This window comes from Hemitrygon akajei, chromosome 5 (assembly GCF_048418815.1).
Source record: "Hemitrygon akajei chromosome 5, sHemAka1.3, whole genome shotgun sequence".
Classification (NCBI taxonomy): Eukaryota; Metazoa; Chordata; class Chondrichthyes; order Myliobatiformes; family Dasyatidae; genus Hemitrygon; species Hemitrygon akajei.
The window spans coordinates 154,207,317-154,232,670 of NC_133128.1; the positions used below are offsets into that span (position 1 = coordinate 154,207,317).

Below are 25,354 nucleotides of genomic sequence, written 5' to 3' on the forward strand. Positions count from 1 at the left end.
TTGGAGTGGGATACACAATGCCCTACATATATCTTTAAATGTGAAATACCCTTAGAAAGTAAGACCATATATTTTGGGATATACTTCAAGAATGGTTGAAAAGAGATAAATATTTAATGAATATACTGCTGGTGGCTGGTAAAAAGACTCTTACTGGGAAATTATCACAGGAGAGCCCAACCTTAAATGCATGGATAGAAATTACAATGGACATTTACAAAATGGAGAAGATAACAGCATCTGTTAATCATAAGTTGGATCAATTTGATTCATACTGGAAAAAAATGGTTTAACTACATAACACCTCATAGGCCTGATTTTATTCTCACCATCAATGAATATGTTGTAAAAAAAAAGATCACTCCCTACTTGTACATAGTTTTTCCTTTTGCTTGTTTTTTCTTTCCACTCTTTTCTATAAGTGTATACCTCAGATAAATATTATGTGGAGATTTGTGATATATATGATTATATGATATATATGTACAATGTCTGAAATACATCTTATGGAAACATTTGCTTGATGATGAACTTCAATAAAAAATAAATTACAAAAAAATGGCAAAATGTTATCTAAAAGTGCACAAGATCTATGCTTTGTAAACATCACTTAGCTATTTCTAACTATCTATATTTGATAATATTTGATAAATCACAGATGTGTTCTAGTTTATACTAGCCAGGTGTCACTTCAAAGGGAACTTAAAACTATTACACATTGAAAGATTATCTTATAGAAAAGCTTGTAGGGATGTGAAACTGAGCAGTATACTTTGAACACCAGAGGGAGCAAGTGCAATAACGTGCAAAAATTACAAGTAATGCATTTATGCTGACTAAAGATTATTTATTATACCCCTCACACTAAAACTGTAACAGCACACTTCCATATTTCTGTTAATGTTTTATAACTTTTTCCTTTGCACTTTGATATGATGAAAGTAATTATGAATTACCAGTTCTCCTGGTATTGATTTGTGAATCAGACTAGGAACTTTTCATCAAAGAAATAACTCATAAACTTGTAAATATAAATGTCAGTATGAAAGATTACAACCTGTTAAGACTAAATTATGTCTTCCATTACAATCAAAATACATTTGAAACCTGAATAAAAGCAGGAAGTGCTGGTTATAATCAGGAGGTGTGGCTACAGCATACTTATACCATCTGCTTTTTATTTATGATGGCTTCTATAGTCTGTTGTTGTTTTGCATTTCCTGAAGTCAGGCTGGATGCTATATTTGCAAAGTTAATGTGCATCAACTCTGTAACAATTTGTTAAGAATTCTGTGCTGATTTGTCTATGTTGGCATAATATTTCAATAAGTTATGTATCTTACAAGTGGTATTTTGCAAATATGAAAATCCATGAGAAACATTAAGACCTTAAGTGAATTTTGATTTTGAACCATGAAACTTTTCTATTATTGCATTCATTATATTATACAGGCTTTCCTGTAATTTAAGAATGTTTAAGAAGGTAAAGATATGTTCGTTGCATTGCATTGGAGCTGGAAGTTAGAAGAACATGTTAATTATTTTGTTGTCAATAACTTTGTATATATCTGTCATCAGTCCATTTATATTTAAATCTCTAGAGAATATACCATTGATTCCAATATACACAATAAAAATAGAAAATCAAATTATCACATAGCTTTTACAACGAAGTTTCAAGTTCTTTGCAGATATTGAATTTTTATCTTGAGATGTAGTCACCATTGCTATGTGGGTAATCACGATTACGTTTTCCTCATCAATAGTACACCTAATGTCCTGAATTGATTACCATTCACAATTTAAAGTGAGGTTAGGATGACTTATAGACTCAAATCCAGTTTAGATTCTGCCTAAAACTGCATATGTTTTGCACCTGTGGTAAATTTGCAGTATCAGTTAAGTCCGAGCAACATTTTGTTCTGCAACTTGTTTTAGAGGTCACCAGTGAACGGCTATTCTGCTCTTGCATTGATGAACAATGTCTGCTGATTCCTCTCCAATAATAGTTAAATAAATCATTTTACCGTTAAGTCTTATGATGTTTTCAGCTGTAGAATATTATATAAATACTGGATCCTATTCTTCATCATAAACGCATAACTTTCAAATTACAAATCTGAAAGATTCACTGTTAAAGGCAAAATAAAATACTTCTTTTTACATCCCAATCCCCCCCCCCACACTGCTCGACAGATTGTTTTAAAGGTACTGCCATTGTCCAATGAGTTGAGTTACTATAGAGATACACAATTCAACCGTGACAATACAGATTACTCGAAATAATGGAGTAAGTTTCATTTATGCCTTCTTCTTTGTGACACTTGCATGCCCACGTGCCCCCACAGAACTTGGAGAAAACTTAAAATAATTAGAGTCCAGGAGTACTTAAGGTAAACCAATTCTGTAATACAAAATTGTATTGCATTAAAAAAAAGTTTGCTAAACACAGCACATGGTTATAGGGGTTGAGGGAATTCCGAAGTGTGGAATAGGGGAAATTATGAAATATTTAGCTTGAGCATCAGAAATATTTCCCAAACTAATCACAGGAGCATCATCAGTTTCAATGGACATATGACGAAAACTCTTTTGCACCTGTAAAAGGGTCGTAATCAGACCATGTAGATTTAGGAATAAATAAATGAAGTAGAGAGGAGAGCTGAGGATTTTTTTCAAACCAGCAGCAAACTCTGATTTGGCATCCTTTGTCTGAAAAGGTGATTGACACTGTTTCATGGCACTGCCTGACGCCGAACTGAGGAGAAAAGTAACATTAATTGGGCGACTATTTAAACATGTCTGCCACTGGCGCGATGGACTGAATGGCCCATCATTCACGTAGTATTTCTGTTATGCATTTAAACGCCCACGACGTCATCACACTGAAAGAGAAGGGTCTTCGGATTTCTTTCATCTCTGCGACATCCAAGGTGTCATATAAGCTTTTCTTTGGATCCCCTTCGGCGCTTTGTTTGATGCATTCGGGAATGATGCATTTCCAGTGATGATTCAAAAGGAGGGGGTATTTACCTAAAACATCGGCACAGATTTATCAACAGGCATTCCGCTGCAGTGAAAGCCGAAAGAGGGTGAGTGGGGTGCGGGTGGTGTTGAGAGGGCACCGAAACACATTTTAAAGGCAAGCGCGGCAGATAGGCTCACGGTGGGTCTGTGCGCGCGAGCTCGCATTCCGGGCGGTCAGGATGACATCAGCCGAAAGGATTCCAATCAGATTCGGCTGATCGCGCGACTTCCGCTCAGTGGAACGCGCGCCGGCCGAGGGCGGGAGCGAGCTGCCGAGAGCGCGCGAGACTGGGGGGGGGGGGAGGGAGCGAGAGGGCGAGCGCGCGCGCGCAGAACGGCCGTTGCTTTGATCTCGAGGGTTTCTTTTTTTTTAATTTTAAGAAGAAACCTTGTTGTACACCGTCGGGGTGGAGGAGGAGGGAGAGTCGGTGTAAGGAAACGAGTCTGGCGGCCGTCATCAACCAGGGGGGTGTGTGCATGCGAGCGGCGGAGCGATGGGTCTCCTCAAGCTGACGGATCAGGTAGGAAGCCAAGGGACTAGAGGGGGGGTGGGGGCAAGATGAACGAGGGGGAATGGAGAGCGGCCAATATACGGGGTTTGGGGCTGGAGGTGGGGGGAGGAATGGAGAGCCTTGCCAACCGGCGCAAGCGCCGAGTCGAGGGGCCGGTCTAGGTGGGGGTGGGGGTTAGTAGAGAGACCCCTGTCCCCGGGACCGTACGAATATCGTGATGTGGCTACCTCCCGGGACGCGGGCTCGCAGCGATATTGGCTCATTTCTTTGCATTTTAAATGTGCCTCGGGCAAGTGTTGTGCTGGGCTTTGCTTTGAAGGATATAAGACCACCCTCTCTCCTCCATTCCCCACCGCTTTCACCTCTCCCGGTTGAGTTTGTTCGAATCATACCTATTAGGAATGTGAATTTAAAAAATCTATTTCATGTATTTTCTTCTCGTCGTGTTTTAAATACCGGATTGAAGCGACGTCGTGTTGCAAAGCAGCCCAGTTTGCAAGAGTTCAATGGAAAAGATAATGCCACCAACTTGAAAGCTCCGCGAGCTTCAGTCAGCTGTCAGTTCCGATCACGGCCAGTTGTGAAAATAGGAGTTGATTGCGCTTTCCTCCCCCCCCCCCCGCCTTTTATTTCGCATATTATGGTCCACACAAACGGTTATTTGTGTGTGTCAACACAAGACATGATTTGATATTAACTCTTCCTGTATCAGAGAGAGAAAGGGGGGGGGAATTAAAATCGCGAAAAATTTCCGATTTTCCACTGCCTACATTAAAATGTCAGTTACAATTTGGGTGAAACGACTGTAGTCATCGACTTCATTTCACTTCCTCTTTTGAAATGCACGAAAAGTGAGATACGCGGTTTTTCAATCCTGACAAGCGGAAGGAACTGCAGTGGAGCAATGAATTGTAGAATTTTAAACGAGTGATTATACGTATTTTAATTCTTTGTTTTAGTTCGAACTTTAAAGCTTTTGATAATCAGATGCAGATGAAACGGGTTTAAAAAGAGTCTTCTCCTGAATAGCTAGTTGTTTAAGAGTAGAACGATTTGGATTTTGTTATGATTGCAGCTGGGGATCTCTCCCAAGTTCATAAGAGCAAATATTCACAAATAAATTTTGGCACTCTTCCGGTTCATTTGGATAAATTGCTGCAAATTCATCCAACTGATGTCTACAGAAAGTGGTAGGTGAGCACATTTACATTGAGCACTGCTACAGGAAAGCAGTATCAATCCACCATGGAGACCATGCTCTCTTATCACTACTACTGGGCAGGAGATACAGAAGCCTTGGGTCACACATCACAAAGTTCAGGAACAGTTATTATCCTAAAGCCATCAAATTCCTGAATTGGCACCTGTCTTTGTAAATGTCCTGAATCATAGGAAGTTCACAATTACAGATGTGCTGGGCTGTCTGTACCGCTCCCTGCAGAATCCTGTGATTAAGGGAGGTACATTTCCCATACCAGGCAGTGATGCAGCGAGTTAGGATGCTCTCAGTTGTGCCCTGTGCACACTGTGATGAAAAATCTGACAGTGCTGAGAGTGACACAGAACTATGTAACTTCACTCACCACAACTCTGAACTGAGTCTACAGCCTACAGACTCGCTTTCAAGGACATGCAACCTCTGTTCTCCGTATTATTTTTTTATTTGCACAATTGTCATGTGTATCAGCTGTTTGTCAGTCTTTGTGTATAGTTATTCAACAATTCTGCACAACATTGTGGGCTGAATGGCCTGTATAGTGCTGTATTGTTCTTTGTTCTTAATACTACTGATTGGTGCCACAGTAGAATAGTGGTTAACATGATGCCATTACAGCTCAGGGCATCTGAGTTCAACCCCGGCATCCTCTGTAAGGAATCTCTGTTAGTCCTTGCTGTGGGATGCATGGGTTTTTTCTGGGTGCTCCAGTTTCCTCCCACGGTCCAAAGGGTAGATTAACTGGTCATTGTAAATTGTCCCATGATTAGGTTAGGGTTAAATTGGGGTTGTCCTGGGTTTCTGGATGGTACAGCTCGAAGTGCTGAAGGGCCTATTCAGCACTGTACTTCCCCTCGATGGAATCGGTCAGTAATGAAAGCAGAAAATGTGTGATACAATCAAACTCAGCAGCACCTTTGAAAGGAAAAAAAAGTTTGTGATTCAGTTAGTCAGAAAACTTTACTCATTTAATATTTTTATCAATAAAATTACAGAAGGAAAAATTATAACACTTTTCTCTGCCTCACATTCAGTGAAGTACTTTTGAAATTATCTTTATTCTGTGAAGGGATCAGTGGCAGCTAAGTTACGTGCAGCAAGGTGCCTCAAACAGCGTCATGTGGGTCTTATTCAGGAAGGCCTTCATCTGCTTGTGCTTGTCAACTCCCCACAACCCCCACCACCCATGCTTTTGTTGCATTTGCCTTCTGCAGCTCTCTGTGCCTATCAGTCTCAAAGCCTCACTGCCAATGGCTGGCTGGGATTGAGTAATAGTGATGGATTCAGAGGCTCAACAAAACAATTATGAAGGTCTTTACATAGCTTGGGATATTATAAATGTATTTGATCAGATTTTGAAGAATTAAACAATAGAATAAATTTATTGAAAATGTAAGTGTTCAATGGTAAATAGAAACATCAAGATTAATGTTGAAATAAACATTTACCTATATGTAAGAAATAGAAGAATGAGTAGGCCATTAGCACCTTTTGTAGAATTATGGTCTGTCTTGATCTTTGACCCTAGTACCTCTTTACTGTACTAGTCCCGTATCTATTAATGCTGTTAATATCAAAATCCGTTTTATTTCTGTTAAATTTAATTGGTGACAGATCTTACTGTCCACTTTAGTAAAAAATCTCAAAGATTTACTTTTCTGCATGAAGAAATTTAATGGGAGAACCCATATTTTGAGATGATAACTCATAAGAACTTTGTATGTTCAATAAATTCAACTCCCATTCTTTGAAATTACAGAGAATATGAGGCCAGTCAGTGTGGTCTCTTTCTTATTGAGACTGTCCCATCTCACAAATCAGTTTAGCCTCAGATGGTGAATGTGAGGAGTGCATGGGGCAGATAGGGGTCTGGTAGTATAAGTGGTGCATGCCCCTATGGTCTTTCAGTCTCATCCAGAATGTTCCTTGCAGAGAATTGATGGGTATGTGGCACTTCTTCAAGACAGTTTTGAGCACATCATTTAATATTTTGTATATTTACCTGGGAATTTTGTCTCAAGATGAAGCTCTAAATAAATGGTCGAGCTTGGGAGTCTGTTGTCAGCACATGGCTGGTTCAGAAACACAAGAGTGCATATGGAGTCTGGGGTAATAAACCAACTGCTGCAGGAACTTAGTGTGTTAAGCAGCATTTGTTGGTGGGAAGAAATTGACATTTTTGGGTCAAGACATGGGTGACCTATGTACTGAAGTTCATTTTGCCGTTGTATGTCCAACTTTGCCAGGAGGCATGGGACCAAGGACATTTGGCTGCATGCAGAATTGGCTTGCCTACAGAAGGCAGAAGGTTGTAGTAAATGGAGTGTATTCTGCCTGGAGGTCAGTGACCAGTGGTGTACTGCAGGGATCTGGTCTGGGACCCCTGCCTTTTGTGATTTTTATGATTGTTTGGGTAGAGGAAGTGTAAGGGTGGGTTTAGTAAGTTTGCAGATGACACAAAGGTTGGTGGCGTTGTGGATAGTGAATAAGATTGTCATAAGTTACAGTGGGATGCAGAGCTGAGCTGAGAAGTGGCAGATGGAATTCAATCCTGAAAAGTGTGAAGTACGGTAATACACTTTGGAAAGTCAAACTTGAAAGAAGAATATGGGGTTAATAGGGTTCTTAGCAGTGGAAGAGCAGAGAATTCTTGGGGTCTGCTTCCATAGATTCCTCAAAGTTGATAGAGTGGCTAGGAAAGTAGTTTCAAAAAGAACACTAATTGACTTGAATTGACTTTATTTTATTTCTTACATCCTTCACCTACATGAGGAGTAAAAATCTTTACGTTACATCTCTGTCTAAATGTGCAATCATAGTAATTTATAATAAATAGAACAGTCAATGTAACATAGAAATACACTCAAATCAGCATGAGTTAATTAGTCTTATGGCCTGTTGGAAGAAGCTGTCCTGGAGCCTGTTGGTCCTGGCTTTTATGCTGTGGTACTGTTTCCTGGATGGTAGCAGCTGGAATAGATTATGGTTGGGGTGACTCAGGTCCCCAGTGATCCTTTGGGCCTTTGTTTCACACCTGTTTTTGTAAATGTCTTGAATCATGGGAAGTTCACAATTACAGATGTGCTGGGCTGTCTGTACCCCTCTCTGCAGAATCCTGTGATTAAGGGAGGTACATTTCCCATACCAGGCAGTGATGCAGTGAGTTAGGATGCTCTCAATTGTGCCCTCTGCACACTGTGATGAAAAATCTGACAGTGCTGAGAGTGACACAGAACTATGTAGTCTTGAGGTTTACAGTATGAAAATTAATTAAAATGGAATTGGACACTGGTTCAGCTATTTCAGTGATTCCACAAAATGAGTTTGAATGAGTTTGAAATTCAAAAGTACTAAACTGAAGCCTATAGAAGTCCAGCTAAGAACTTGTACTGGAGAAAAGATAACTCCTGTGGGAATAATGTTCATAACAGTGAAATACAACAACCAGCAAATCACATTGAGCTTGTATGTGGTTAAAAACAGGAGGACCAGCATTGTGTGAGTGTGATTGATTGAGACAACTACAACTTGATGGGAGATCTATCCACTGCCACATCCCCTGCAATAGAGTGAATTACCAAAGGTACTAGATAATGTCACAACTGTCTCCATGCTGTACGCCATGAACTGTTGCCCAACATATGGCAAACAAATGTTTGTGCCACCTCTGTGCCTCTGGTTAGAAAACATTGGACGAAGGAAGGACCATGCTGCTCAGAGGAATCATGAAGGTGATGAAAGCAGTAGTCCAACCACAAAGTTTCTGATATGTTAATCAGGCAGCTACTTGTGAAATGTGGCTTGGTTTTAAGCTGAAACAAAGTTCAAGAAGCTTCAAAAAAGTTACAAGCATTCAGCTTTTGTGAGTATAAAGAACCAGAATCTATTCTGCCTGCATTAAGGTTATTGCATGAACTTCAAGTGGGAGACAAAAAGCTGCTTGTTAAAGTAGATGCAAAGACCAAAGCTCAACTGGATGAATTAAAGGCCAAAAAGAAAGGAGTCAATAGAGTCACCAAAATAGGGGATTCATCAGATGTTGTTGTGAATGAAGAAATCAAAAAAAGAGATTAGATCATCAAGGGAGCAATAGAAGGATTAATAAGAGAAATCTCCACTGTACTAAATGGATCTTCCAAAGATCAAGATGCACATCCTAGGAAGAAGGAAGAAGGCGAGAAAAAGAAAGACAAGAAGTTGAAAAGCAGAGAAGAGATGGAGAGAAAGAATGTGAGCGAGAAAGTGAAAGGTGTGCTTGTCTATTAATATAACATTCATGATGATTCTTGTGGCAACATATTTTGTCTTGTAGAAAAATTTTGTGCATTGTTATAGATACATTGCGGTATTTTTCTTTATAGCTAATTAATGGGTACACAATAGAAATTTTTAAAGTGCTACTCATTGTTCCATGAATGATCTATCAAAACAAAAAGGGGTAGAGTCTCTCTTTCCGTATCAATGCAGACACTGTGTTTTGATATCATTTCCTTTTCCTCCCAGAACTAAAAAAAATGCTTTTTAAGAGACGATTACGCTGTTTTGTTCCCCCCTCCCCACTGGATTTGAGTAAACCTGTGTTTGAAGGGTCACAACATATTTGTGGACATTTGTTAGTGTGGTGAATGGAAAGTACAGGTTCTTGATTGCAGAGTATAAAACCTGGGCAATATAATTATTTTGGTGTGTGTTACTTTACTAGTTATAGATCTTGAGTAGAGAAGGGAAACGGGCAAATTGTGATATGAAAGTTGTATATAAGCTCTTAGTAATACAGTGGATTCCATTTAATGGACCAGTACATTTTGGCCCAATTAAGTGGCTGCTCCAATTAGCTGAAGTTTCATGGAAATAATTAAAATGGTATAAAAAAAGATAAACTACCATTTCACTGTGTAACAATCTATGTATTTAAATGAAATACAGAACAAACTAGAACGCTACTAATATTACTGCAGTCACAATAAATCTGTACTGGTTCCTAATACTTATCCATTGGGATTCATCCACATCATCTTTTGGCTGAAAATGAACAAAATCAGTGCAGACACCTAATGCAGATAATGGATTGCCTTTGTACAATGCTGTTGACAATTGCATCTTCCAAGTCTTCATTTTCCTTGTAGGAGAAATGAGAAAAATTCAAGATTATTGTTGATACATTCAAATTCTTCATAGTTCCTAACTTGAGGTAGTGAAATAATTTCATTTTCATTCCTGGCCGTTTCTGGCATCTCCATGCCTGAATGCTTGAAACTGCAGTAAGCAAAACAGTTCTGAGTTGCCATACTGCTTATTTCTCACCACCTATCTGACAAAATGATTTTTGAACACAAATATACAAAACTGAGGCTATTTAAAAACTTCAGTTGCATCATGGTACCCATGACTGACACTAGTTAGAAACTGTTTGGAACAGTCTCCTGCCCCAATTTAGTGGCATAGTGTCCCAAATAAATGAAGGGAATCATGACTATTTCCTTGATTAGTTTTGATTTTCTTTAAGATTTATCCCAAATAAGCATTGCCCTGATTAACCAAAGGCCCAATTAACTGGAGACAACTATTAATTTTTGTCTGCTACTTTTTAAAATATTTTTTAATTTGAAGACAGTTGAAATTTTAAGAGATTATTATGGATGGAATAGATTCAAAAACTGGATAATTTATTCTTTTATTGTGACTTTTTTTCCATGTTGATATTAAAATAAGGGTGTACAAATAAGGAGTTTGGTAATTTGATTAAATTGTCATGATGGATCATTATTACCTTTAAAAGAGAAAATTACTTTGGTTTTTCATGAGTGCAGAGCATTCCTCATATAATAACAAAATATGTTTGAAGTATTTTGGTTGGGCGGGGACATGAATGCACTCAGTTTGTAGTCTTCTGATGTTGCAGCACATCGAGTTTAAGGTTCAAGAGATGGTCTTCTGAACAGCACTGTCAGAACGTATGGTTACTTGAGTTACTGTTGCCTTCCTGAAAGCTTGAACCAGTTTGGTCTTTTGCCTCTGACCGTTCTTATTAATGAGGTGTTTTTGCTCACTGGATGTTTTCTTTTTGCACCATTCTCTGTAAACTAGAGACTCTGAGATACTCAGACCACCTCATCTAGCACCAACAATCATTCCAATGTCAAAGTCACATTGATCAGATTTCTTCCCCATTCTGATGTTTGGTCTGAGCAACATCAGAATCTCTTAACCATGTATGCATGCTTCTATGCATTGAGCTGCTGTCACATGATTGGCTGATTAGATATTTGCATTATTGAGCATACCCAATAAAGTGTATGGCTTACTCTATATGCCTAGTGCATTAATTTACATTTTGATAATTTTGCCATTCATATATTAAATTTATTGTACTACTTATATTAATCTTCAGCCTATCCTAGAACACAGAGTACAGGAAAAGGCCCTTCAGCTTGTGCTGTTGGTGCTGAGCATGATAGCAAATTAAACTAATCCCTTTTGACTGTACAGGATCTATTGCCATCTATTCCCTGCATATTAGAGTGCTGAACTGAAGCCTTTTGAACACCACTATCATATCTGCTTGCACCACCACCACTCCTAGTAGTGCATTCACAAAGTCTTAAATAAAATTTGCCCTGCACATCTCCTTAAAACTATGTCCTCCTAATATTTGACATTGCTACCCTGGGGAAAATGTTTCTGTCTGTCTATCCTATTTGTATCTTTTCATAATTTTATAAACTTGTATCAGGTTTCCCTTCAATCTCCAATGCTCCAAAGAAAACAATCCAAGTTGGTCCAAACTCTCCAAGTTAGTACAGCCACTCCTTGTAGTTAATACCCTCTAATCCAAACGAACTGGGTTATCATCCTGGTAAACACCTTCTATACCCTTTCCAAAGCTACCACATCCTTCCTGTATAGAGTGACTAGAACTGCACAGAAAACTCCAAGTACAGTATGGCCTAAACAAAGTTTTATATTGTTGCAGTTTGGCCCCTAACTAATGAAGGCGAGCATGCCATATGCTGCCTTTATCACTCTGTTAACTTGTATTGAAAATGTCAGTGAGCTGTGGACTTGGAACCCAAGATCTCTTTGTACATCAATGCTATTACGGGTTCTGGCATGAACTTATATACTTTGCCCTGAGATTTGACCTCCCCATGTGCAACACCTGACACTTGCCCAGATTAAACTGTGTGTGTGTGTGTGTGTGTGTGTGTGTGTGTGTGTGTGTGTGTGTGTGTGTGTGTGTGTGTGTGTGTGTGTGTGTGTGTGTGTGTCTGATCGACAGTATATCCTCTGACCATTGTGAGCAACTTCACCCAGTTTTGCATTGTCTGCAACTAAACAACCCATCCACATTATCATATGCTGTTTATACAGTCTATATCACAAACAGCAGAGATTCCAGCACTGATATGATGCTTGCTGAGATATGCATTCCTCACGTGTGCTGGATTTAAATGTGATTTGCAAACTATTCATTTCCCTCTGTGCTTATTTGTTTTGTATCTCAGTTTCTCAAATAAAGAAATAAAGTTCCCCAAACCCAACTAGTAACAAATTTTCTTTTTTGTAATTTATTTTTTTAATTTGAAGTTCATCATCAAACAAACATTTCCATAAGATGTATTTCAGACATTGTACATGTATATATATATATATATCATATAATCATATATATCACAAATCTCCACAATGTATTTATCTGAGGTATACACTTATAGAAAAGAGTGGAAAGAAAAAACAAGCAAAAGGAAAGAACTATGTACAAGTAGGGAGTGATCTTTTTTTATAACATATTAATTGATTTGTGAGAATAAAATCAGGCCTATGAGGCATTATGTAGTTAAACCATTTTTCCCAGTATGAATCAAATTGTTCCAGCTTATGATTAACAGATGCTGTTATCTTCTCCATTTTGTAAATGTCCATTGTAATTTCCATCCATGTATTTAAAGTTGGGCTCTCCTGTGATAATCATTTCCTAGTAAGAGTCTTTTTACCAGCCACCAGCAGTATATTCATTAAATATTTATCTCTTTTCAACCATTCTTGAGGTATATATCCAAAATATATGGTCTTACTCTCTAAGGGTATTTCACATTTAAAGATGTCTTGTAGGGCATTGTGTATCCCCCTCCAATAGTTTTTGATAACAGGGCAGTCCCAAAAAATATGATAATGATTTGCATTTTGATTTCCACAATTTCTCCAGCAAGCAGGGAGGTTACTATCATAATGGGATTGCTGTAGAATTGTTTGTTCAATAAGACTATTTTGCAAAGGAGAAAATGTTTACTGAGATGAGGTATTACAAGCAGAAAGATGGGGGAACTTCCTGTTGTTAAATATTGTGGTTGATTGCTGACGTTGAAAGAAACTGGTGCCTCATGCAGCCGTATAGGAAGTAGAAGAAGGCACTTTCTTTTAAAATTGTTCATTATTGTATCTATACTTTCCTTTAATGTACTTATTCCCAAAAATAATGAAATTTGATTATATTACTAATTATAATCAAGCTTTTCTAGACACTGACTATTATCCTTTGGCTTATTGACATTTTTGGTGCTCATTGTTAGTTTTTTAGCAGATTGTATGACATACAGAGACTGCATGTTGTACAATTTAGATACTTTTCTATACCATCCTTTTGCTTACTGAATGTTCATCGGTCGCTATGCTTTCATTTGTACTCAAGCTTCAGATATATTTTTTGACTAGGAAACCCGAAGCTGCAATTACCAAGCTGTATAATTTGATCAGCATCTTCATCCCAGTGGCTTTAAAATGCTCAGAATATATCTTTTTCATTTTGAGTGTCTGATCCCACTGACGTTATCCTGAAGTACACGTTTGGTTCATTTGTTGGTTCACCTTCAAGATTATTCAAAATTGTTTAATGTCATTTCAAGTACACAAGTGTAAAAGAGAGTGAAATGATTGTTACTTCTGATCTGATGCAACACAAAAAACACAATAATAATAAACACCATAAATATACTTAAGTTAGCTTATATACATTGATAGTATGTTCACAAAGTGACTTTAGACACAGTAGCATCTGTGACTAACAGGAAATGATACATTAGTGGGTGCAGATGTTGATCAGCCTAGCTTCTTGGGGAAAGTAACTGTTTTTGAGTCTAATGGCCTGGGTATGGATGCTCTGTAGCCTCTTTGCTAACAGGAGTGGGACAAAAATTTCACGAGCAGGGTGGGTGGGATCCCTTATGATGTTACTGGCTCTTTTCTGGCACCTTTCTGTTTATATGTCCTTGATGGTAGGTAGGCTGGTGCCAATAATAAGTTGAACAGTTTTGACCCATTATAGAGCCTTCCAGTTCACTGCAGTGCAGTTTCTGTACCATGTAATGATGCTGCTTGTTAGGATGCTCTCTGCTGTGCATCTGTAGAATGGTGTGAATATAGATGTAAATAGTCCAGCTCTTTTCAGCTTCCTCAGAAAGTAGAGGCATTGGTGAGCTTTCCTGATTGAGTCTAATGTGTTCTGGGCCCATGAGAGGTTGTGCAAGATGCACACTCCCAAGAATTTGAAACTGCCCTCAGTTTCCACTGCTGTGCCACTGATGTAAAGAGGCATGTGAATAACTGGAGTCAATAGCTATTTCCTTTGTTGAATTTGAGGAAGAGATTATTTGCCTGGCACCAGGCCTCAAGCTTTTTCACCTCCTCGTTGTTGATGAGCCCCATTTCTATTGCTTTATCGGCGAACTTGAATTCTTGGGTGTTTGGCCTTGTGGTCTTGAGTGAGCAGAGTGTACAGCAAAGGGCTCAGTACACAGCCCTGGGGGGGGGGGGTACTGTATTGAGGATGATGGGGAGGGAGTAGTGGTTGTGCATCCTGACTATCTGAAGTCTGTTGGTTCGGAAGTCCAATGTCCAGTACTTAGACTGAGGAGTAGGAGTTTATTCACCAAGGCCTGTGGATCAGTAGTGTTAAGTGCTAAACTGAAATCTATAAACAGCATTCTGACATAAGAGTCCTTGTTTTCTAGGTGTGTCAGGGCTAGATGCATGACAGATGCTGAGCGGTTCTGTCAGTAAGTACATTGATGAGTGTCCAGTATGGCAGGAGTGGAGTTTCTACCAGCAGTTTTAAGCACTTCATGATGATTGGTGTCAGTGCCACTGGGCGGTAGTTATTTAGTTTTATAGACAATACACAGCAGGTGCAGGAGTAGGCACCACCATTCAATGTGATCATGGCTGATCATCCACAATCAGTACCCTGTTCCTGCCTTCTCCCCATATCCCTTGACTCCACTATGTTTAAGAGCTCTATCTAACTCTTTCTTGAAAGCATCCAGTGAATTGGCCTCCACTGCCTTCTGAGGCAGAGCATTCATAGATCCACAACTCTCTGGGTGAAAAAGTTTTTCCTGAACTCCGTTCTAAATGACCAACCCCTTATTCTTAAACTGTGGCCTCTGGTTCTGGACTCCCCCAACATTGGGAACATGTTTCCTCCCTCTAGCGTGTCCAATCCCTTAATAATCTTAAATGTTTAAATCAGATCCCCTCTCATCCTTCTAAATTCCAGTGTATACAAGCCCATTCGCTCCAACCTTTCAACATATGGCAGTCATGCCATCCCGGGAATCAACCTTGTGAACCTACGCTGCCCTCCCTCAATAGCAAGAATGTCCTTCCTCAAATTTGGAGACCAAAACTGAACACAATACTCCAGGTGTGGTCTCACCAGGGCCCTGTACAACTGCAGAAGGACCTCCTTGCTCCTATACTCAACTCCCCTTGTTATTAACATGCCATTAGCTTTCTTCACTGCCTGCTGTACCTACATGCTTACTTTGTGACTGATGAACAAGGACACCTAGATCTCGTTGTACTTCCCATTTTCCTAACTTGACACCATTCAGATAGTAATCTGCCTTCCTATCCTTGGCACCAAAGTGGATAACCTCACATTTATCCACATTAAACTGTATCTGCCATACATTTGCCCACTCACCCAACCTGTCCAAGTCACCCTGCATTCTCCTAACATCCTCCTCATATTTCACACTGCCACCCAGCTTTGTGTCATCTACAAATTTGCTAATGTTACTTTTAATCCCTTCATCTAAATCATTAATGTATATTTTAAATAGCTGCAGTCCCAGCAACGAGTCTTGCGGTACCCCACTAGTCACTGTCTGCCATTCTGAAAAGGACCTGTTAATCCCTACTCTTTGTTTCCTGTCTGCCAACCAATTTTCTATCCATGTTAGTACCCTACCCCCAATACCATGTGCTCTAATTTTGCCCACTAATCTCCTATGTGGGACTTTATCAAAAGCTTTCTGAAAGTCCAGGTACACTACATCCACTGGCTGTCCCTTGTCCATTTTCATAGTTACATCCTCAAAAAATTCCAGAAGATTAGTCAAGCATGATTTCCCCTTCATAAATCCATGCTGACTTGGACTGATCCGGTTACTGCTAACCAAATGTGCCTCTATTTCATCTTTTATAATTGACTCCAGAATCTTCCCCACCACTGATGTCAGGCTAACTGGTCTATAATTCCCTGTTTTCTCTCTTCCCCACTTTCTTAAAAAGTGGGATAACATTAGCTACCCTCCAATCATCAGGAACTGATCCTGAATCTATAGAACATTGGAAAATGATTACCAAATTGTCCACGATTTCTAGAGCCACCTCCTTAAGTACCCTGGGATGCAGACCATCAAGCCCTGGGGATTTATCAGCCTTCAGTCCCATCAGTCTACCCAACACCACTTTCTGCCAAATGTGAATTTCCTTCAGTTCCTCCGTTACCCTCATCTGGGAGATTGTGGCTTCCCTAGTGAAGACAGATCCAAAGTACCTGTTCAACTCGTCTGCCATTTCCTTGTTCCCCATAATAAATTCACCTGTTTCTGCCTTCAAGGGCTCAAGTTTGGTCTTAACTAATTTTTTTCCTCTTTGCATACCTAAAGAAGCTTTTACTATCCTGCTTTATATTCTTGGCTAGCTTACCTTCGTACCTCATCTTTTCTCCCCATATTACATTTTTAGTTATCTTCTGTTGCTCTTTAAAAGTTTCCCAATCCTCTGGCTTCCCGCTCATCTTTGCTATGTTATACTTCTTCTCTTTTATTTTCCTACTGGCCTTGACTTCCCTTGTCAGCCACGGTCGCCACCTACTCCCCTTAGAATCTTTCTTCCTCTTTGGAATGAACTGATCCTGCACCTTCTGTATTATTCCCAGAAATACCTGCCATTGTTGTTCCACTGTCATCCCTGCTAGGGTATCCTTCCAGTCAACTTTGGCTAGTTCCTCCCTCATGGCTCGATAATCCCCTTTGTTCAACTGTAATACTGACACTTCCGATTTTCCCTTCTCCCTCTCAAATTGTAGATTAAAACTTAGCGTATTATGGTCACTACCTCCTAATGGCTCCTTTACCTTGAGTTCCCTTATTAAATCCGGTTCATTACACACTAGATCCAGAATTGCCTTCTCCCTGGTAGGCTCCAGTACAAGCTGCTGAAAGAATCCATCTCGGAGGCACTCCACAAACTCCCTTCCTTGAGGTCCAGTACCAACCTGATTTTCCCAGTCTACCTGCATGTTGAAATCCCCCATTACAACCGTAGCATTACCTTTGCGACATGCTAATTTTAGCTCTTCGTAGATAACTCCCATTAGGGTCTTTTTGCCCTTACAATTTCTCAGTTCTATCCATACTGACTCTACATCTCCTAATTCTATGTCACCCCTCGCAAAGGTCTGAATTTCATTCCTCACCAGAAGAGCCACCCCACCCCGTCTGCCCACTTGTCTGTCCTTTCGATAGGACGTATACCCTTGAATATTCATTTCCCAGCCCTGGTCCTCTTGCAGCCATGTCTCTGTTATTCCTACAACATCATACTTGCCAATTTCCAACTGAGCCTCAAGCTCATCCACTTTTTTTCTTATACTTCGTGCATTCATATATAATACTTTTAATCCATTATTCCCCTCGCTTCTCACATTGTTCCCTATTGCACTTGGCTATACTCTCTGATCCCTTCCTGAGCTTTCTGCCCCTTTAATTCTGTTGTCTTTCTTAACTTATTCTCTCTTTCCCTTTAACTCCATCCTTATATTTCCAGTTCATCTCCTCCCCCCTCCCCCACTTATTAGTTTAAACACACCTGTGTAGCAGTGGCAAACCTGCCTGCCAGAATGCTGGCCCCCGTCTGTTAAGGTGCAACCCGTCTCCTTTGTACAATTTATCCTTACCCCAAAACAGATCCCAGTGGTCTAAGAATCTAAAACCCTGCTTGCCACACCAGCTCCTCAGCCACACATTGAGATCCCCTATCTCCCTGTTCCTGCCCTCACCAGCACGAGGAACTGGAAGCAAACCGGAGATGACCACCCTGGAGGTCCTGCTTTTCAGCCGCCTTCTGAGTTCTCGGAAGTCACGCTGCAGAATTTCTTTCCTCTTCTTCCTGACATCATTTGTGCTGACATGCACTACCACTTCCGGCTATTCACCCTCACCCTTGAGGATGCCCTACAATTGGTTTGTGATGTCCTGGATCCTGGCTCCTGGGAGGCAACACACCATCCTTAAATCCCGCCTGTTGCCGCAGAAACCCCTTTCTGTACCTCTCACTATGGAGTCCTCTACTACCACGGCTCTGCCTGATGTCTGTCTCTTCGGTTTTGCTTCAGTGCCAATTTTTGGCTCGCAGACCTGTCCGCCTCTCAGACTGGCAGTGTCTTCTGTCCCGACAGCTTCCAAGAGAGTGAACCTGTTTTCAAGAGGCACATCCCCCGGGGTCTCCTGTACTTCATGCATCCATCTCTTCCTCATCGTCGTCCCCCTTCTCTCTTCTGGTATCTTCGGTGTAACGATCTCGCTGTAGGTCCTTTCCAGAAAACTCTTGTTTTCCCGGATGAACCTGAGGTCATCCAGTTGCCTCTCCAGTGCCCTAACATGGTCCTTCAGGAGCTGAACCTAGACACACTTTTCACAGTTGTAGCAGCCTGAGGTACCATCAGTGTCCCTGACCTCCCACATCAGGCAAGCATCACACTGAATCAGTTTACCTGTCATCTCTTCACCACCTCTCACCCTCTCCAACTGTGGCGTAGTCTCTTTCCTCGCCAAAGACTCACACTTTTCTCACAAGGTGCTTCCCTCAACAAGGCTGCTCCCTGGGTCAAAGCTACACTCCTTTACTGGCCCACTCACTCACTGGCCGCTTTGAAGGTCAAAGGATTCAAAGTACATTTATTATCAAAGTATATATGCAGTATACAACCCTGAGATTTGTCTTCCCACAGCCATGAAACAAAGAATACCATGGAACCTGTTTAAAGAAAAACATTAAGCCCACATGCAAAAAACAAATAGCATAAGTAGCAACGAAAGAGAATGAGCGAAAGACACAATATAAAACATAGTCAGTTCAGCTCAATGTTCATTATTTGCAAGCTGCCCTGGTTCAAGTCGTCCAAGCAACAGAAAAATGAGCAACCATAAAACACAGCATAATGTTAACTACAGTCAATCCAGAAACCGCAGAACTTCTGCATCATCCTTCAACAGCTGAGAGGGAGAGAGATACCATTTGAATGAAGGGACTTTCCTTTGGGAGCTGCGGGGGGCGGGGGGGGGGGGTAGAGAGAGGGAGAGAGATCTGCACAGGCCAGACACCTTCACTTGCCTCAATGTTTTCAATCTTCTTCAATGCTTTCATTGGCGAGAAATGGAGTCAATTATGGGTATGCACCGTCTCTGAGCTTCTTGGCCTCGAGGCTCACCTTCCGGAACCCTCTCAGAGATTGTAGAGATTTTTGGTACAGGGATGATGGTAGCTGATTTGAAGCATGTAGGAACAGTAGCCTGGATGAGTGAAGTGTTGACGATGTCAGTGAGCTGGTGCGTATTCCTGGAGGTAGTATCTGGCCCAGCCACTATACGGGGGGGGGGGGGGGGGGAGGGAGTTGACTCTCTGCAGTGTCTGCTGTTGTAACAGACAATGGCTGCTTGCCTTGGAGGAGAATAGTTTTCGTAGTCGGAGTATTGTTGCATGCCTCAAAGCGTACGTGAAAGTTGTTTCGAGTATCAGGGAGATATCACTGGTACAGTTAAAGCTGTTTTATCCTTGGACGATCAATAATGACCATGATGCCACTTACGCTGGGGATCATTATTTTACAGGTGTTACTGAATCTTTGTATGTAGGCAGTCTTTGCCCTCATGATGCCCAAGATGAGGGTTTTCCTGGATGCTCTGAGAGGTTTCATATTATTTATTGTTACATTTATGTAGAATTTTGATGTAGTTTGGTCACAACTATTTTATTAAATCATTTTTTTAAAGAATCAACTTGGACGATAAATATTGGTTGGGTTCTCTATTTGCAGGAGTCATAATTACTTTGATCTTGCTACATCAACACCTCTGGTGAGGACTCTGATAATTTTGATCATCTTTACTATATCTCCTTGCTCTTTGTCACAGACAAACATTGAGAAAATAGAAAATTATAAAAATGTGATCCTGCAGATGCTAGAAATCCAGATCAACACATACAAAATACTGGAGGAACTCAGCAGGTCAAGCAGCATCAATGGAAATGAGTAAACATTTGCTGAGACCCTTCATCAGGAATGGAAAGGAAGGGGGAAGATGCCAGAATGAAGGGGAGGGGGGTGGAGGATAAGATAGAAGGTGATAGCTGAAGCCAAGTGGGTAGGGGAGGGACATTGAAGTAAGAAGTTGGGAGGTCATAGGCAGAAAAGGGAAAGGGCTAGAGAAGTAGGAATCTGATAGGAGAGGAGAATGGATCACGGGCAAAAGGGAAGGAGGAGGGGCAGAAGGGGGAGGTGATAGGCAAGTATGGAGAAGAGATAAGGACCCAGAATGGGAAATTGAAGAAGAGGGAATTGGGAGGGGGAAAGATTATGAGAAGTTGAAGAAATCAATGATTATGCCATTAGGTTGGAGGCTATAGTGGTATGCAAAAGTTTGGGCAACCCTGGTCAAAATTTCTGTTACTGTGAATAGTTAAGTAAGTAGAAGATGAACTGATCTCCAAAAGTCATGAAGTTAAAGATGAAATATTCTTTTCAACATTTTAAGCAAGATTAGTGTATTATTTTTGTTTTGTACAATTTTAGAGTGGGGGAGAAAAGGAAAGGAGCACCATACAAAAGTTTGGGCACCCCAAGAAATTTGAGCTCTCAGATAACTTTCACCAAGGTCTCAGACCTTAATTAGCTTGTTAGGGCTATGGCTTGTTCACAGTCATTGTTAGGAAAGGCCAGGTGATGCAAATTTCATAGCTTTATAAATATCCTGACTCCTCAAACCTTGTCACAACAATCAGCAGGCATGGGCTCCTCTAAGCAGCTACCTAGCACTCTGAAAATTAAAATAAATGATGCCCACAAAGCAGGAGAAGGCTATAAGAAGATAGCAAAGCGTTTTCAGGTAAGCCTTTCCTCAGTTTGTAATGTAATTCAGAAATGGCAGTTAACAGGGACGGTGGAGGTCAAGTTGAGGTCTGGAAGACCAAGAAAAACTTTCCAAGAGAACTGTTTGTAGGATTGCTAGAAAGGCAAATCAAAACCCCCGTTTGACTGCAAAAGACCTTCAGGAAGATTTAGCAGACTCTGGAGTGGTGGTGCACTGTTCTACTGTGCACCAACACCTGCACAAATATGACCTTCATGGAAGAGTCATCAGAAGAAAACCTTTCCTGTGTCCTCACCGCAAAATTCAGCGTCAGAAATTTGCAAAGGAACTTCTAAACAAGCCTGATGCATTTTGGAAACAAGTCCTGTGGACTGATGAAGTTAAAATAGAACTTTTTGGCTGCAATGAGTGAAGGTATGTTTTGAGAAAAAAGGGTTCAGAATTTCATGAAAAGAACACCTCTCCAACTGTTAAGCACGGGGGTGAATCGATCATGCTTTGGGCTTGTGTTGCAGTCAGTGGCATGGGGAATATTTCACTGGTAGAGGGAAGAATGAATTCATTTAAATACCAGCAAATTCTGGAAGGAAACATCACACCGTCTGTAAAAAAAAAAGCTGAAGATGAAAAGAGGATGGCTTCTATAACAGGATAATGATCATAAACACACCTCAAAGTCCACAATGGACTACCTCAAGAGGTGCAAGCTGAAGGTTTTGCCATGGGCCTCACAGTCCCCCGACCTAAACATCAATGAAAATCTTTGGATAGACCTCAAAAGCGCAGTGCTTGCAAGACTGCTGAAGAATCTGAGAACTAGAAGCCTTTTTCAAGTAAGAATGGGCAAAAATCCCCCAAACAAGAATTGAAAGTGTTTACAAGCAGTGGTGCTTGCCAAAGTGGGTGTTACTGACCAAGCAGGGTGCCCAAATTTTTGGTTCGGGCCCTTTTCATTTTTGGTTATTTTGAAACTGTAAAAGATGGAAACAAAAAAGTAATCTTGCTTAAAATATTAAAGAAACATGTCATCTTTAACTTTATGCCTTTTGGAAATCAGATCATCTTTTACTTGCTTAGCTATTCACAGTAACAGAAATTTTGACTAGTGGTGCCCAAACTTCTGCATGCTACTGTACCTAGACAGAATATGAAGTGTTGCTCCTCCAACCTAAGTGTGGCTTCATTGTGGCAGAAGAGGTGGCCATTGATTGATATGTTGGAATGGGGATAGGAATTGAAATGGTTGGCAATCTATCGGGTCTGACCATTGTAGAGGAGGCCGCATTGGGAGCACTGGATATACGGGCAGTCCCCCAGTTACGTACGAGTTCCATTCCTGAGTCCATCTTTAAGTTGGATTTGTACGTAAATCGGAACAAGTATATCCGGTATTATTTAGCGTCAGTTAGTCAAACATTTGTCTTAGTATATAGTATATATTTTACCTTTCTATGCATATAAAACACTTAAGAAACGTATGTATTCCAATAGTTAAACCACTGAATTGCTTAGTAATAATTGTAGCTTTCATCGTGGCAGGGCCTTTCACATGCTCCATTATTCTCACTTTAGCTGTTATCATTTAAAATTGTTCCGATCGTTGACTGACTGTAGCCTAACGCTTTTCCAATGACCGATGGCGTTTTACCTCTTTCCAAGCACTTTATTATTTCCACTTTATTTTTAATTGTGATCGCTTCCTGTCAATGGAACAGAAACACTGTGGGCGGTGGGTCCCGAGCTCCGCCGGCTCCCGAGGTCCACTGGGTCTTAAGGACCACCGCACTGGGACGTTAAATGGGACAAGTGGGGGCTGTGCTGGGTTTGGGTATTTGATCCTCCACAATATTCCATGTGGGAATTTAAACTGGAGGTGGCAATGTTTTTTTTTATGAGGTCGAGTTGCGAGCTCGACATCAACCCGGCACGGATGGTACGGGAGTCACTGGATCGACATCAACTTGGCATGGGAGCGGTCTGTCACTGGATCAAACTTGGGAACCTTTGTTCTCCAGCCCAGCACTGATCTCACTGCGTCACCAGCCGACCGGAGTTACACACTCAACACAGTGTCAACAGCAATGACTTAAAATGGTGGATAGAGTCACGATCTGACTTAAAATAGCGGATGGCGTTCTCCTTCCTTGGTTCGTAAGTATGAGTTGTCCATAGGTCAGACGTTTGTAACTCGGGTACTACCTGTAATGGAAAAGCCCAACAAATTTGCAGGGGAAGTGTTGCCTCACCTGAAAGACTGTTGGGGTCCTGAATTAAGATGAGGGAGGAAGTGAATGAGTAGGTGTAGCACTTTTGCCACTTACAAGGATAAGTACCAGGAAGGAGATTTGTGGGGAGGGATAAATGGACAAGGAAATATCAGAAGAATCCCTGTGGAATGTGGGGGGGGGAGGGAGGTAAAGATGTGTTTGGTGGTAGGGTCTCAATGAAGATGTCAAATGTTGCAGAGAACAATGTGTTGGACGTGGAAGTTCATGGGGTAGTAATTGAGGACCAAGAGCTACTCTTATCATACTAAAGGTGGTGGGAAGAAGGGGTCAGGACAGATGCCTGGGAAATAGAGGAGGTGAAGATGAGGGTAGCATCAATGGTAGAAGATGGGAAACCCCGTTCTTTGAAAAAGGAGGACATATCTGATTGTCCTAGAAAGGAAAGCCTCATTCTGGGGACAGATGTGGTGGAGATGAGCTAATTGAGAAAAGGAAATGGTGTTTACAGGAAACAGGGTGAGAAGAGGTATAGTCAAGATAGCCATCGGAATCGATAGGTTTATAAAAGATATCTGTAGACAGTTTATCTCCAGACATGGAGACAGAGAGATTGAGAAATGGACCCAGTGCATTTAAGGGTAGTGTGGAAGCTGGAGGCAAAGTTGTTGACATTGACAAGCTTGGCATGGTTGCATGAGCAGCACTAATGCAGTCATCAGTGTAGCACAGAGAGTTGGAGAGTTCCAAGCATTACCAGGGAATGCTTGGAACGTGGACTGTTTCTCCTCTGTGTTTACAGATGAGAAAATCGTGGTTGTTCAAGAAATAAGGGAAACAAGTGAGTGTGAACAAAATTGCCGTGTCCAAACAAAAACCTGCCTGGCTGAACAGATTGTATTGCTGTTGTGGCAGGGGCTCACATACTCAGACCAATGCAGCTTTAAAGGTAATAAATGCAGAAAATGCAACAAAGTAGGACATGTACAGCATGTTGGGCAAACAAAAGTAAATACACTGCACAGGGAAGAGATAAGGATTAGAAAGTCAAGTTACAGTTTCAAAAAGAGCACTAATATGCATGCTGTTGATGAAACATCTGATAATGATAAGACTGACACAGAACTGAGTAACCTTGAGATTTACAATGTGAAAAACAACAACAGACAAGCAATAAGGCTTACACCAGAAATGAACGACAGATTAGTTAAAATGGAATTGGATGCTAGCTTGACTGTTACAGCCATTCTGCAAAATGAATGATGGCATTTCAAAGATACTGAACTGAAGCCTGCTGTTATCCAACTAAGAACTTATATTGGAGAAAAGATCATTCTTATGGGAATGATATTTGGAACAGTGAAATACAACAACCAACATGCCACATTGGGCTTGTATGTGGTAGAAGCAGAAGGGCCAACATTGTGGGGCCATGATTGGCTGAGACCACTACAATTTGATTGGAGGCTCATCCATTACTTGCATGGCACATCTCCTGCAATAGAGTCAACCAAAAGATACTGGATGGTGCCATAGCAGTGTTTAAGGATTTCATTAGAAAAAACAAACATATCAAGGGTAAAAATGTGTTAAATGAAAATGCCACACCCAAGTTTTTACAAAAAACCATCTGTGATAAACTAGCTAGTGAGCTAGTTCACATGGAGGCTGTAGGAATTCTTTCTAAGGTTGAGTGAAGCCCATGGGCTACACCAGTTGTTCCAGTAGCCAGGAAATATAGGTTGTTCAGGATCAGAGGTGACTTTAAGGTCACCATCAGCTCAGTACTGAAAGTAGATCAATACCCTCTGCCCAGGTTGGAGGATATCTTTACAAAATATTTCAGCAAAGTGGACTTGGCTAAGGCCTACCTTCAGGTGGAGATAGAAGAAGAGTCCAAAATTTTTCTCACCATAAACATTCACCAAGGGCTTTATT

At 40.8% G+C, this 25,354-nt stretch overlaps 1 protein-coding gene across 6 annotated transcripts in view; it reads left to right on the top strand.

The window, feature by feature from the left end:
* The first annotated feature begins 3,352 nt into the window (after nt 1-3,352).
* The window catches only part of LOC140728345 (serine/threonine-protein phosphatase 6 regulatory ankyrin repeat subunit C-like), a 165,237-nt gene continuing 143,235 nt past the window's right edge, over nt 3,353-25,354 (top strand). For all 6 annotated transcript variants that reach the window (XM_073046935.1, XM_073046939.1, XM_073046941.1 and 3 more), the window contains exon 1: nt 3,353-3,548. In XM_073046935.1, the coding sequence (XP_072903036.1) occupies nt 3,522-3,548 (27 nt within the window). In that variant the 5' untranslated portion in view covers nt 3,353-3,521. The remainder of the gene's footprint in view (nt 3,549-25,354) is intronic.